This window comes from Protopterus annectens, chromosome 15.part0 (genome assembly GCF_019279795.1).
Source record: "Protopterus annectens isolate FY-2018-M chromosome 15.part0, PAN1.0, whole genome shotgun sequence".
Lineage (NCBI taxonomy): Eukaryota > Metazoa > Chordata > Ceratodontiformes > Protopteridae > Protopterus > Protopterus annectens.
In genome coordinates, this window is record NC_056749.1 from 403181871 (window position 1) to 403197844 (window position 15974).

Below are 15974 nucleotides of genomic sequence, written 5' to 3' on the forward strand. Positions count from 1 at the left end.
TACCTTTCCATTATCAGGGCAACAGTTCTCATGTGCTTGGACAATGTCAATTTCTGTGCTGCTTGGCTATATCGTATTGCAAGACTGACTGCCATGAATGCCAGGGAATACATATAGTGTTGGTACTTTTTCAGATATCCCAAGTCAGGTATTTCTTTAAGGAAAATAGACATTATACAGCTCAAACCATACATACAAAGCCAAAGGACTGGACATATTTAACCTGTTTATGTTGTTTCATTGTATATAATGTGTCTTTGATGCAAATGTTTCAGGTAACTTAGCATATCTTTCTGTCTTAAAATCTCAGGACACTTGCCCACCCCACCAACACCACTACTGAAATTGGGATTTAGGACTGTAACACAAAAAAGAGGGAAATGATGTAACATTACATACATACATAGCAGCTTGTCACATTCAGTAATGATAATAGTAACAGGCAAATGTGGTATTGAAGAAATGGCTTAAATCATTTCTTTACACAACAAAAAGGAAGTCGCACGAATAAGAGAAAAAAATGTGTGCACCGTGCTGAACTCCGAATGAGCCTCATAACAACAGGCCACAACCAGGGTCACTTATTTGTTCACATTAGAAGGTGACCAGATAGTAGACCCTTACAACTAGCAATTTAGTAATTTATGTACCGTTAACCACTTTACCAGGAAGATCAGTAAACCTTGGGGGAGCGATGGCACTTTTTAAGTGTCCAAACCTTACTGTTGTGCCTACATCGTAACAGCTGATATTTGAAAGGTATAATCCCCTGTCATTTTCTGGGATATGAGTGTAACCATACTATGCCCATCCAAAGTCCCAAATGTGCCGATTTTGCTGCTTCTTTTGTCAAGCTTATCATCAGTCCTTGAAGGGTTAGAGCACCTTGCCAACTTGTCTACGAAACAAATATTTTTCTGCTTGAACATATACAAGACAGTAATGTAAAAAAAAGATGGTACTTCAGCTGTGCGATCATTATGTGCACATGCTACTGTGTTAGAACTGTTGCCCCAATAACGGAAAAGTACCCTTTTGTCTTATCAATTCTTATCAATTCTTCATTTATTTATTTATTTATTCTTCATTTATTCATTTATCAATTATTCATTTATTGGGCAGTGCAGTGGTGCAGCAGTTAATGCTGTCGCCTCACAGCAAGAGGTTCTCTGGTTCAATTCTCGGCTGGGGTGCCTTCTGTGCGGAGTTTGCATGTTCTCCCTGCGTTCGCGTGGGTTTCCTCCGGGTACTCCGGTTTCCTCCCACATTCTAAAGACATGCTTCTGGAGCATTTCTCCCCGGGCCTCCGCTGAAAACAGGATCTGTGGAACCTAGTCGGACTTTCCCGGTCAACAAATGTTAAATAAATTAAAAAAATAAGAAAAAGGTGTTATTTTGAGTAGAGTTCTCACATATATACTTTATATTACTATGAGCATCAGTGATGAACTTTGACCTAGATTTTCTTCATAACAGCTCAAGGTGAGAAGAATCCAGCATTCTGAAAGAAATGGAATATTCTTTTGTTCTCAAGCTTTCATAAATGTCCTGTGACTGGAACATGTTACACAGGAACAAAGAAAAAAATCACTAGCACATTACTTAGATCTAATGTTCAGTTGACACAGCAATGCACATGCTAAACAAAGTTGAACAGATAAAATTCTTAATGTATAGAGTCTTAACGTTATCATTTCAATTGCTTATTATTTAATGACATTCTCTTACAGGAAGTATTTGTTTAACATTTAGAAATACACTAATAAGTTTAGTTAAATTAAATAATTAAGTCTTTCATTGTAAAGATAGTAAAAAAGTGAAACTAACAATTTATATTCCTCATCATGAAAAATGTTTAGCTTAAAATATACATACTTATGTGTGTTTTGAAGCTTAAATGCCAGTACAAACTTTTTACTTAAAGGGCAAATCTATTGCGTCAGAAAATAAAAATCCTGCAATCAAAGAATGAAAGTCGCTTGTTTTTAGGCTTTTTAATTTTAGAAGCAGTTTTCCAGGAAATCATATCACTCTGTCTCTTCGTAGATGTACTGCTCTACTCCATCTCTTCAGTATTATTAAAGATTTTATTGCTGTTGACAAAAGTGGATGCCTCCTCCAGCATGATAAATATTTTGATTTCTTCAGAAAGAATAATTTGATCTTTGCAGGAAGCACCAAAGTGGCTTTAATATTGTTCTTTTTAACTTCCTTGATCAGTGGTAAACTGGATTTTCTTTTACTAATGAATTTACTGGAATTATCATTATCACATTTGACTACATGTTCACCTATTTTAATAGGTGGGCATGCTGTTTTTAATATTTGATCTTTTTTTTCTAAGCTAGGCATGAACTTAACTATACTTGAACATGGTGGTGAGTTTTCCTTCTTTGAATGTGCTCTCAGGGATCTATGCACACTTTCAATTCCAAAAGATAAAGTTTCAGGTAGCCAAGTAGTTAAGTAATTTATTATATTGTCTTCCTCATACTTTTCAGGTATACCATACATTCCAATGTTATTTCTTCTCAGTCTATTACCTAAATCAAGTTATTCTATGAGACAGTTATTTTCTTTTAAAAGAAATTCAGTCTGAGATGCACCTCCAGTTATTCTTCATTCATGATCATTTAAAATTTCTTCCATATTGCTGATATGTGTACTTCGTTGTTTCATAAAACAAATCTGTACATTCTATCTTCTTTCTGGTCTCTTCTTTGAAACTTTCTAGTTGGTATGCAGTTTATCTGTTTTACGTAATACATCCTACATACTAGATATTAGTGACTGTATGCCTTTATTAACATAAGAATCCTGAACACCATTTCATGAGTGACTCATATTGAAATCTCTTCTCTCTTAACCAAGCAGTTGACATTCTGACAGAAGAACTTGAAGGTATAAATCTTTCCTCTGACTATTGGTGAATAAAATTAACTAACAAGGTATCTCTAAATTTTAATTTGATTATATTTTCTGTCAGAGAAAAGTTTTCAGTCACATAGCTTTCACCAGTTACTTCATTCTGTTAGCCATCTTCGCCATGCCTCCTTAATCATTTTTATGGAGAATAATGCATAAAACATTTTAATATGAGTAACATATAAAATGAAATATTGATCCAAGATAAATAATAGAATGTTACTATTTAATGATAACAGTACAATGACAATAATTATGTTAGTTGCATTTTTAGTGTACTTTTATTAAGGGAGTTAAATGAACTAGACTTGATATACAAAAGAAAATTAGGTGATGATATGCATGCAGTCATTTCTAAGCCAGCACAGATTAACTCAGATGGAAAACTGGGCAGACAAGCACTGTAAGACAGCATTGTTAGCTAGTGTATCCCTATGCTAGTAAGAATTTTTTTTTATCATTTTGTCCAACCTTTCTTTAGTCAAAACTGTTAATTTTTGCTCTGTTCTGTACCTTTCTTTACTACTGCAGCTCCTGTCAATCACAGGCTCAAATATCCAAAATCTCTAGTCACTTATTGGTTCATATGCTGTTACTAGGCTTGCATTATATATTAAAATAAAAAACGCATGCACCAATGAGTCAACTGTGTCAAAGACATTTGTTTATTTCACTTAGCAGTAGCATTACTGCCATATCATTTAATCTGTCCAAAGTAAATCCAAATAATGTGATAGTTCTGAAAAACAGAAAATGCTTAAGTAAATTCTATTATCATTTAAATAAAGCAGAAGCTCATATGCTGAGCCTTTGCATAGCCACAATAAATACCTTTCATAGAACTTTCCTTAACTGACATACTGTTGGTACTGTATCTTCTTTCTCGTGTATGGTATCCTAAATTGTGATTGTCACATAAATTATGTGTCCCTTTCTGTTAACATTCATTTTTTATTGTTTGTATTTCACTGTTCCCAAATGTTCTACTATTGCACATCAAATAACCACTTGTACATGTTATGGTCTGTCATTTGAGTATTTTCTAAAGTGAAGTTTAATTGCTTGGTGTACTGCACAGCCCAGGATTAATGCACATGTTCAAGAATATTGTTGCAGACTATACATTTATGTTTAAACAACTGTCTGTTTCACAGCATTTTAGCCTTGTCATTTTTTTAAGTATATGCTTTTTATGTGCATTAAATATTAAATGGTGTTAATGGCTGCTTTTGCAATAGCTCATCATTATAACTTTTCCTAACATATCAGTAGGAATACTTAAAATGAAAATGACTTGTGCTGGATATAATATTACTACTATTTCTATTACTAGTACTGCAGCTATTACTACCACTAGTACTACCACTAGTATTCCTGCTACATTTATTATTGCTACTAATTCTACTGATTTTACTACTACTACTACAGCTGCTTCTACCGCTACTAATACAGCTGCTACTGCCAGTACTACTATTACTACTTCTACAGCTCTTATTACTACAACTATTATTGCTACATTTAACAGCTCATGCTATCACCAGAGTAGTACTGGTAATAGCATCAGCAATCACTATTACTACTATTGCTACTACTAATACTGCCAGTATTAATACTACTACTGCAACTGCTATTACCATTAATACTACTACTTTTATTACAGTGGTCTACTATAATCTAGTAATTTTATTTGCATTTCTTCTTTATACTGCTATGCATATAGCAAATAAAAAATGCATAAACACTCATATAAGTTAACTGTAGCAGCTAGGGTCATACTAAGCAAGGATAGAACTCTCATACTAAACTGCACGAGGCACAGAAGTAATACATAACATGCATGAAATAAGACATAACATAATCTGATTCAGATACAAACCAAAGCTATATTTTATATTGTTAACCTGTATTGTCAGTTGTCACTCTGCAGTCTTTGATATATAAAGTCATTTTTCTGTTGCTAATATAGTACTAGCTTGCCATACACTATCATTTGTTTTTGTATTTCCTAGATTCTTACACATTAACATTCTGTTTTCAGTTCTTGCTGTTGTGCATCCCACATAACTTGGCACAGTCATGAAATGCACTGACTGCATATATTTTCCAAAGGATAATACATACAAGGGAGGAATGAGGTTTAAAAGAAGGCAGGACTTAAATGAGCTATGTAATGTCTGACTGAAAATGATTTTGTAGATTATAAGTGATTTATAATGTATGCAAATGGGAGTGTGTTGTTATGGTCTGTGATATAAAATGCTTGTAATTAGGATTGTGTCGGTGTGGTTTGTTTTCATTTATATAAATTTATGATTGCTTATGTCGTAAGTGATGGTTTTAATAAAGATGTTTTATATTTAAAAAGGGGGCAGGAACTGAATCATTTATGTAATGTTGCTTAGCTTATATGATCTATAGCAATATAACTGAAGCATAATGTTTGTTAATTTTAACTTGTTAATACAGTTTGATTACTTTTATTTAAATGCAACCGTGTCTATGTCAGAAGTGGTAATTCAATAAAGTTGTTTAAAAAACAGGATAATTCTAAGGTCTGCCATAGTTAGGTCTAATTATATCATACAAAACATGGTACATTCTTGCATATTCTTCTTTTAGGTGGTACCTGCAAGCCTTGCTTAATGTAATACATTTTATGCGTTCATGCAGTTTTTATATTCATAATTTGACATAAGTTGCAGTATAGCTTAAATCAAATCTATATTATGAATTCAGTATATGTGTTTTTTTTTCCTATTCTAATAAGTCAAGCATTTCAATGGTTGTCACCTCATTGGAATAAAGTAGCTTGATGGATTACTGGCTACTGAACTGTGAAACAACTCTCATTACAGCACTAAGGCAAAGTAGCTGCTTTGCTGGGGACCATTCCAATGCACACAGATGGATATAATCTATAAGGCACTAAACAGTTGCACTGAATGGGCTGGCAGATTTTTAAACCACAGATAATATCAGAATTGATATCCATTATTTTCTTTCTTTGCTATTTGCAAATCAATACCTTTGCTGTGGATACACTCCACAGAATTACTATTAGCTTGACAAATATTGTTTTGACAGTTTTAGTGCTTAAAGTTCTTGATATCATTCGGCTTCTGTCAGTCTCGCGGGTCTTGTTATTACCAGACTGTTTCAATTACCAGACATAAGTCCTTAGGATTAGACATCAAACCAAGGTCCTATCTGCCTGAGTTGGTGGTAACTGGGATGGATACAAAAGATTTGATGGCACATATTACAAACAGGAGCAGAAGTCAATGACGTCCTGGCCAAATTTCCTTTAGTCAGTATGAATACTACATTGAATCATTTTGAAAATAATTGTTTTTTGGTTGATTCATTTGCATATGAACTTAAACTTCTCATAAAATGGAATCATAATGTTACCTGTTTGAAAGTAAATATTACTGTCTTAATTAGAGTACATAATCACTATTCCGAATGTCATTGAAAAATATACTAATTTTTGTTTTCTTTTAATGCATACCACATTTTTTTATAGTTAAATTATATTTTCAGCACAGATGTGTTTATAGTTTAGTGATGATATTTAATTATTAATAAACCTGTAACATCAAACTAAAATGTCTCTGTATATGTGACCTTGTACTTACAATACATTTGGTATTGATGTAGATGTCATACACATTAAAACCAGTCTACCAGGAACTCAGCTCACCTTGTAGACTACCTTTACATAAATAAAGGATTGGTTCACATAATGTGCCATTGACTATGACATTTTATTTTGGACTGCTTTGATGCAGAAACTGATTGTTTGGTGTCCTGTTTATAGTTTGTCCTCACTGCAACTTAACCTGAATTAAGTGTTTCCATCAGTGTTCTCTACAAATAATTTATGCCTAGAGGAAGGAACCTGGTCAACAAAAATAAATAAGCATCATAAAAAGTTATCCCATTAATGAACTGCAGACATCAGGGGTGTACAAGTTAATTTTACATTTAAGTGGGAAGTAGAAGGAAGGATTTCATAAGTGCATTTTAGCTGTATTTTCCTCATTTGCGTATGTGTCACAAATTAATTAGGGGTGTTCACTCTGGTCACAATTTCAAATATAAAGGATTTCAGTGGTTTAACTGAAAATACCTTTGCCCACACAGATATAGCCCATGCACCAAATGTTAAGGCATTTATGCCACCTTTCTATCATCTACACAGTAAATAAGTGTTTTATATTATAATTTCATTCACAGTTTTACTAAAGGAATTTACTAATAATGAATATTGAACAAAGAATGTGGGCTTCAGCATGTGATGCTCTTAAAGGATTTCCAGGCTTTCTTACTGTAATATAACCTTGCGACTTTTCTGTAGAACAGGTACTTTAACATTTCCTGTTTTTTTCAAAGGATCATGTCACCTTCTGTTGGCAAAGAGGTTTATTCCCATTTGCAGTGTCAGAGATGACTCAGTTATCAAGCCCTGGTTCCTGTAGCCAGGATGGAGCTGATAACTGTGTCTCTAATATCAATTTATTCACTATAAGTGGAAGGTCAAGACTCACAAGATTCGAAAATAATGACCCCTAGCTGTGGCCATGAGAAGAACCTGACAAGCTTTACTACAAAATAACATTCTGAAGACATATGAGAGAATCATGTAAGTAGAACTGTGTGCAGGGTTTTCTTTGCACTTGATGTCATTGTGTACACTTTACTCATAACAGATAGATTTTTTTTGGTTCCTCTAACTACAATTAGATCAATCAATTCACCAATACACAATGTAAGAATGATGGGGACATTAAGGGGGACAGAGGCAGGAGAGAATATTTAAGTGGACAAAATAACATGCTTAGAATTCTACAAATAAGGGGAAAAATTAAAAGATTATATAAATATGTATGAACATATCATATGTAACAAACCAAAACATATAACTATCAAAACAAAAAAGAAGCAAACACACATATATAGCTGAGCAAACAAATGAAACACGCTTCATCATATACATATAGAACATGCTCTACACTTCACCTATAACTCATAACTACCATACTGCATTCTAAGACAAACACACACACATGCATATAATAAACATAATCTTTACCTCAGATCAGGAAATCAGCCAAGTGCACAAGTGACCAAAACTAATAAGTTTTTTAATAACCTACCTAAGAAAAAAAGCATAGGTGCCCATGCATGCACATACAACATAAAATAAAATTATTAAAAAAATACATTTACATGGAGAATTTGGCCCCACACCACCTAATTTACATACACTGACTCCAAATTGCACAGCTACAGTTACAATGAATCCTTCACTGCATTGCTATAGTCAACTAAACCAAAATTGACTATAACAGTGCTCAATAATCTATGAATTTAATACTTTACTCACTCAGTACAGCCATGTTAGACATTAATAAGCTGTATAGTTAATATACTGCCAGACAGCTGTATTTACATATATATATATATATATATATATATATATATATATATATATAATATATATATATACACATACATATACACACACACACACACACACACACACACAGAAAGAAAGAGTAATATATATATATATATATATATATATATATATATATATACATATATATATATATATATATATATATATATATATATATATACATATATATAAGAGAAATAGAAAAATAGGCCGATAGATAGAGATAAATATATAGATATATATTCATATCTAAAACCTGTCAAGAATTAACTCATGGGAACTATGGAGTCAGGCTTTTTAACTCTCCTGAGTGAGCTACAGAATGCAGCAGTTATTCATTATATGAGACAATAAATCTATACATAGTGAGTTCTGTAAATGAAATATTATAATGATCTGTGATGAACAAGTGCACCTCATTACAGGGAACATTTTAAGTATTAAAAGTCCATGCTCCTTATTGTCCCACATTGAAAGGATCTGTCACATATTCAATGTTAAGAGCTCTTTTAACTGATTTCCATGGTAAATAGCACTGAATTATATTAATTCATCAAAAGAATGTTTTATAATTATTAAGTAAAATGTTTTAACCATCCTGCGAGCTTCCTAGTTGAAGTCATTAGTAAGCTGTTAATAAGTGTTCACATTATGAGATGCAGTGTTACACATTCTACAGATAGGAGATTGAGAGCAATTTCCATCCACTGATTACTGATGACTTCATTAATTTTACACCTAAAAATATTAAGCATTTACAAAAGTTAAGACATAATGTGTTAAATGCCCCTTTTGTGTAACTCATCGATCAAAACTGGTTCAGCTACTTTGGGGACAGTTAAGTTCATGTTTATCAGTCTGGAAATGTGTCATCACAGTAGTAAAATGTATGGGCATACAGACACCTTTATATATAAAACCTCACAATTCATAAAATTATCAGCTGTTCTTCCTTGTACTCAGAAAACCTCTTATTCCTGTTGTAAGTCTGAGACTCCATACTGTAAGTCCTGCAACTTTGAACATTTATATTTAATTAGGGGAAGTATGGATTAAGTCTAAAATTGCTGCAACTTGAAGAATTTCCTTTTGTGTTGTACAGCAGTCTTGGAATTTGTGTGTGTGTGTGTGTGTGTGTGTGTGTGTGTGTGTGTGTGTGTGTGTGTGTGTGTGTGTGTGCATGTGCATTTGTGTGTGTATGTATGTGTGTATATATACACACACATACACACACACACACACACACACACACACATTGTGTGTGTGTGTATGTGTGTGTACATGTGTGTATGTGCATATATATATATATATATATATATATATATATATATATACATACATACACACACACATATTGTGTGTGTGTGTGTGTGTGTGTGTGTGTGTGTGTGTGTGTGTGTGTGTGTGTGTGTGTGTGTGTGTGTGTGTGTGTGTGTGTAGGAGGTATGCGGATGTATAGTCCTCAATATTAGGTGGTGCAGGAGGCCAAAAAATGCTTTTAGTGTATAACATCAAGTTTCAAACTTCTCTGCATTTAACTGATAATCCCATTTAAATTTTTGAAGTTGTTGGACTCACAGGATGGAGTCTTGGATTTCCAATATGTTGCCATATGTTTTAATTTGCCTCTAGCAATTGTCACCTTAGAACTATGGGATGTGTATTCCCATACACATGAGCAGTAGACATAAATCTTCACAGGTAGTAAAATAAGCCAGTAAGATAGAATACAGACAGAAGAACAAGCTAAAACTTAACCAGTTTATATGTACATTTGCTATAGCTTGGAAACTTACCAGCTGTAATGAGACATGCTCCTCCGGCTTTATACAGACTGGCACTGACAAATGGTACTGCACATACAAGCAAAAATCCTCCAAGAACACTGGCAGCTATGGCAACAATGATAAATGCCGTCCAGAAGCCTCTGTATACTGCAAAAGTGAAACAAAACAAAAAAAGGTGAGACACAGCTCAGACAAACTGATTAATATATAAAACATAAGGTACATTATCACCTAAATTCTGAAGCAGAGATTTGTACAACTACGCATATTATTACTAAGGTTTGTTATGTAGTAATTTTGTGAGACAAGTACCTGCATATATGTATAAATGTTTATTAAGCTGTCTCCTTATTTTTTGTCAGATAGACAAGTTGTCTCAGCATAATTTCAATGGTATAAGAAAGCTGAGGTAATGAAATACCAAAGAAATATGCAGGACTGGCAAACTTTATAATAAACCGATTACTTATGGGTTTGCTTGTTCTTGACAGCCAGGAAAATCCTTCTGGTGACAGTCCAGTTTTGAGACCCAGTTGAAGTCATTAGTAAGCTGTTAATAAAAGTTCTAAGTAGTATATGTAACACTAATCATAATATGAAATCTCTGCTAGAAGAAAGAAAATTACAGGAGAATTTAGAAAATGACATATTACTTCATTAAACAAGACATTAATGGAATAGGGTCACTATATACCAAATAGAAATGCTGTTAAATGCATTGTATTATAGCATACAAAATTCAGTAGATTTATTCATAAAATAGTATTTGGTTATAGTAGGCATAAAAAGGTAGAGCAGATGTTGTTAACCATATAATAATCAACCTGGATTTGAGTGCATACGGAAAGTTAGCAGTGAACAGTTAATATGGTAATCAGTGCTCCAACCAAAATGGAACAATGGGACGACAAACAGGTAAGTGAGGGCAGCCTCTTAACTAAATTAATTGTGGTAGTCAGCAAAGAGGGTACAAAAACACAAAACTGTTGGTTCTTTAATGCAGAAAAACAAGGAGAATAAGGTAGTTAGTGGAATGTAAGTGGTAAGAAAGTACATATTAGTAGACGTTAAAGGTCAGGTGAATGATCAATAGTTACAAGGGAACTTTTTTATTCCTAGACAATACCAAGATGGTGCTGAAAGAGTACAGGTTAGTTACATTTTCTCATTCTATTGATAGAGTTTTAGGGAATTTCTGATAGGGATAGTCTTCTAATATTTGCAAGCACACTGTTTCAAAACTTCTCAACATCTGTAGAACATATTTTTTCCCCAAATTTATTTCTGACTTTGGCTATACTTGCTTTGAGTGGACATGCTGATACACAACAGTGCTTCAGTCAGTTCTGGGTATTTTACAGTATGTACAACCCAGTTAGACCTTTCCTTTGAAAGTATTTAGCATGCTGTTTGATTTTTAAGATGAAATTCCTGAACACTGTGCTACATGGAGAAGGATGATATACAGGAAACCTGTATACTGAACTCACATCTGATTCACAAAGATGGATACATAGTAGAGTTAGATCTTGTATACAGTCTTACCCCCATTGTATAGCCATAGTACTCTGTGCAAAGATTATACATGCAAACACCCCCCCCCCCAGACGATTATATGTGATTCACAAACATTATACCAGCTATGTATGTGCTGGTTCCAACAGGATGAATTATGTAAATTGAATCACATATCTAGGGATGGAATAAGTGCATGTAACTGTTCTTACAGATGATTCCCCTTCTCTGCCAATTTGTTGCTCAGCTAACAAAGATGAGCAGCAACATAAGCTTTAAAAAAACATTGCTTTACAGTAAGTCCTACTGGTAGTGGTGTTTCCTGTAGTACATGCAAAACATTCTCAACACTGTTTTCTAATGCTGCAGAGTTCTCTTCATGGGAGCTCTCATAGCACAAGAGCCCTTCATTATCATATGATGCTAATGATCCTAAGTCTTCCATCATGTCTAAGGAAGGGAATATCTTTTCTCACGTGTTGTGTGACATGACAGCTGAGCACAGTAGAGCAAGGAACAACTGAATAAGGCATATCAGATACCAGCATTCTTAACCCAGTTCACTGCCATGCTGTGTACTGGCAGCCCATCACAGTGGTGTAGCATGGGCTCTGGTGTGAAATTCACATATATTTCCTTTCGCTTGCATGTAGCCCATCATTGCTGGGCTATATATCTATTAACAGCAACAATGGCAGCTGGTACAGTAAGCATATTGTAGAGAATACATGTATGCAGTTCCAGACTATGTTGGTAGCTAGACCAGCCCATACCTAAGACAGGCAGCAAAATGATCTGGCATTATATCATGCAGTAAGCCATGCTATTCTTGCACCTTCCCACTTGTTCCATTTGTGCCACTATTAGATTTGTATGGGTACTAGAGTGCATCTGTAGGACTAAGAACCTCTAGCTGGTGATGATGCTGGCCTTGCTAATCATAAAGTATATCTAGATGGTGACAATATAGATTTAGTCTGGTATATAATCCTTGGATCTGTACAAGGTTGTCTAGCTACTGGAAAAGCATCCTCACGTTTTATTTTGGAGTCCAATGATAAGCTGAGTATTTAGTTCTAATAACTTTTCCAATGTATCATTGGATGTGGACAATTTTAGAAATGCAGTGGTAACTTTTTTTGCATCAGACAAACATTTTGCCTTAAGAACATTAAAAAATAGGCTTGTGTATCACTATTCTTGTCTGGAGGAGAAGGATTGTTGTATCGATACCAACACAGTGACTACAGAGGAGGCAGCATACAGTCATTGTAAATCATCTGCATACTGTACAACTTGCAAACAATGGCTAATCATCTCATTTATGAACATAGTAAAAAGCATGGTTCTGGGGCATTCACCCCTACGATACACCAATAGGTACTATCCTATGAGCAGAATAAGTGTCCCCAGCTAGTTGGAGAAAAATGTAGTGAATTCATAAAAAGTGAATAATCAAGTAGTTTACACAATGAAGGTAATTGATTAATGGTGCTGAATGCTTTTGACTGATTAAAAAATATTGATCCACTCCATTTTTTTAACTGAGGCTACTTCTGATAGAAGCCATGACAATCAGGCAATAGCATTTTGATACTAAGTCCTAGACTGAAACCAAACTAAAGTATAATGAGACATCTGCTGTTTTCCACATAATGGACAATTGTTTGTGTGCATACTTTGCCAGGATCTTAAGGAGTAGCTTTAGCTATGAAATGGTGCAACAGTAACTGATTTTATTTGTGTCACCACCTTGTACAATGGAACTAATAAGTCTATTTTCCAAACATAGTAAGTAGTACTGTAATGATCTACTAAACCATGTACAATGATCTTCCAACCCTCCCTTAATACAAATTACTCGAATGCCTTATAAAAATGCTGCTGCCTTGATTCAAACTATATGCTACACCATTTAGTTTTGTTGCAATTTTTTTCAAAACACAACAAACCACGTTTGTTGTTAGTTAAGCACTGAAACTAGACTATACCAAATAATGTGAATTTATGTAGAAAGATAAGTGAGAGAGAAGTCAATTTTCTTTGCAGCCACTCTGCCAGCCTCTGAGCAACCAAGCATAAAACCAAACTATACAAAAAAGATAAACATACAGCAAATATGAAATAAAAGCAAAGATAACATTTAGCTAGAAATTATGCTCAAAATGCATAATCCAACACAAATACCGATACACTAAAATCTCAAATGATGTAGTTAAAACCATTCAAGATAAAAATGAGGAAATGTGCAGAATGTATGGCATGAGGTATAATATCACAATTAGGCTGAAAATGAAACATGTTGATATTGCCTTGTAACTGACTGATGTACTTTTATTTTCATATTGCTGCTAGAAGACATTTGCAGCTATATACCTGTAAGTCATTTAACATTCAAAAATGTTCCCTTTATTTTATTTAATATACATTTTGCTTGGTTTGTAAATTCAAACTGCAAGCATTCTTTCTCAAAACTACAAAAGGCAAAATGGTGGCAGTACAACTTAGTCACTGTGATAGAAATTAGAAACCCAGCTATCTCCTGCAGGTTTGTCTTTGGTTCGCACATCTGTTAATACCAAAAGGTATGGTTTTGAACAAGTAGTTTACATTACTGACATAAGTATTTCCAGGTCACCTGCAGAAACGGTCATCAGTGCTTTGTAGCTGATTATAAAGTGAGCAGCATCCAAAAGCTTGAAAAACTTCAGAAACATTGTGCTTCTTTGCATGCCGTACTGCACTTACGTAATTTAAGGGAAAGCGTATGCACTGGGAATCCTACATAAAAACTTCAGAAACATTGTGCTTCTTTACATGTTGTACTGCACTTACGTAATTTAAGGGAAAGTGTATGCACTGGGAATCCCACATAAAAACTTCAGAAACGTGCTTCTTTGCATGCCGTACTGCACTTATGTAATTTAAGGGAAAGTGTATGCACTGGGAATCCTACATAAAAACTTCAGAAACGTGCTTCTTTACATGTTGTACTACACTTATATAATTAAAGGGAAAGCGTATGCACTGGGAATCCTACATAAAAACTTCAGAAAAGTTGTGCTTCTTTACATGTTGTACTACACTTATATAATTAAAGGGAAAGCGTATGCACTGGGAATCCTACATAAAAACTTCAGAAACGTGCTTCTTTACATGTTGTACTACACTTATATAATTAAAGGGAAAGCGTATGCACTGGGAATCCTACATAAAAACTTCAGAAACGTGCTTCTTTACATGTTGTACTACACTTATGTAATTAAAGGGGAAGCGTATGCACTGGGAATCCTACATAAAAACTTCAGAACAGTTGTGCTTCTTTACATGTTGTACTACACTTATGTAATTAAAGGGAAAGTATATGCACTGGGAATCCTATACTCAATTGAGGAACTCATGCAAAGTTTAAATTTTGTGGCAACATGATTCTTTTTTTTTTCAAATAATGTTTTATTTTTTTCCTTCATACTATAAACATATTCAATTTGGCAGATAAAAATTACAGTATTATAAAAACAGTATAAAACAAAGCAGTCATTGAGACTATACAACAACTATAAAGTAAGTAGATAAAAACCCTAACAAACTATATATATATAATATATACATCAAGTGCTACAGAAACACTTGGTGAAACAGATTCATATTGTTTAGTTACAAAAAAAAATTAAAAATAAAAAAAAAATGTAATTGACACAAACATCCATAATAACACAACTAAAGAATTAATTTAACTATTTAAATACTTAGAACTTGTTGGTACAAAATAACTTGTCAGACAAGTTTACTCTTATAATATATGCTCAAGGAGAAGGTTCCAATATTATTGATAAGAGTGCTTATTCATATTATTTATTATAAGTTTATGTGAGGATATGTATTTGATTGCCACAGTCCTTAAGCCTTTCCAGGAAAGTTTAGAATGCTTTGCTAGTTTCTGGGTAGTGATATTAAGGACAGCAAACTCCCAAGACAATGTTGATTTTTCATACCCCATCTTTTCTAGCCTTACTTTAAGACAACACCAAAGTTTATGTATGTATTTACAATTCCATAGAATATGCAGTAAGTCAGCTTTGGGAAATGAGCAGCATGGACAACAAGGGGAGATGTTTGGATTGAAATTATTTAGTATGACTGGACTATAATACACATTATTATTGATCATTAATTGTGTATAAATAAGTTTTTTTTAATGGAGTCAGCTTAAGAGTAGATTCAGTAGCTTGTGACTTCAGCTCATCCACAAATTTCTTGTTCATTTCATTCCAATACATACA

The 15974-nt window shown here is 33.7% G+C and overlaps 1 protein-coding gene across 1 annotated transcript in view; it reads right to left on the reverse strand.

Moving 5' to 3' along the window:
• LOC122789709 (transmembrane protein 182-like) overlaps positions 1–15974 on the reverse strand; it is a 271039-nt gene that overhangs the window by 19614 nt on the left and 235451 nt on the right. The window contains exon 4 of the mRNA XM_044057142.1: positions 10186–10323. Within this exon, the coding sequence (XP_043913077.1) occupies positions 10186–10323 (138 nt within the window). The remainder of the gene's footprint in view (positions 1–10185; positions 10324–15974) is intronic.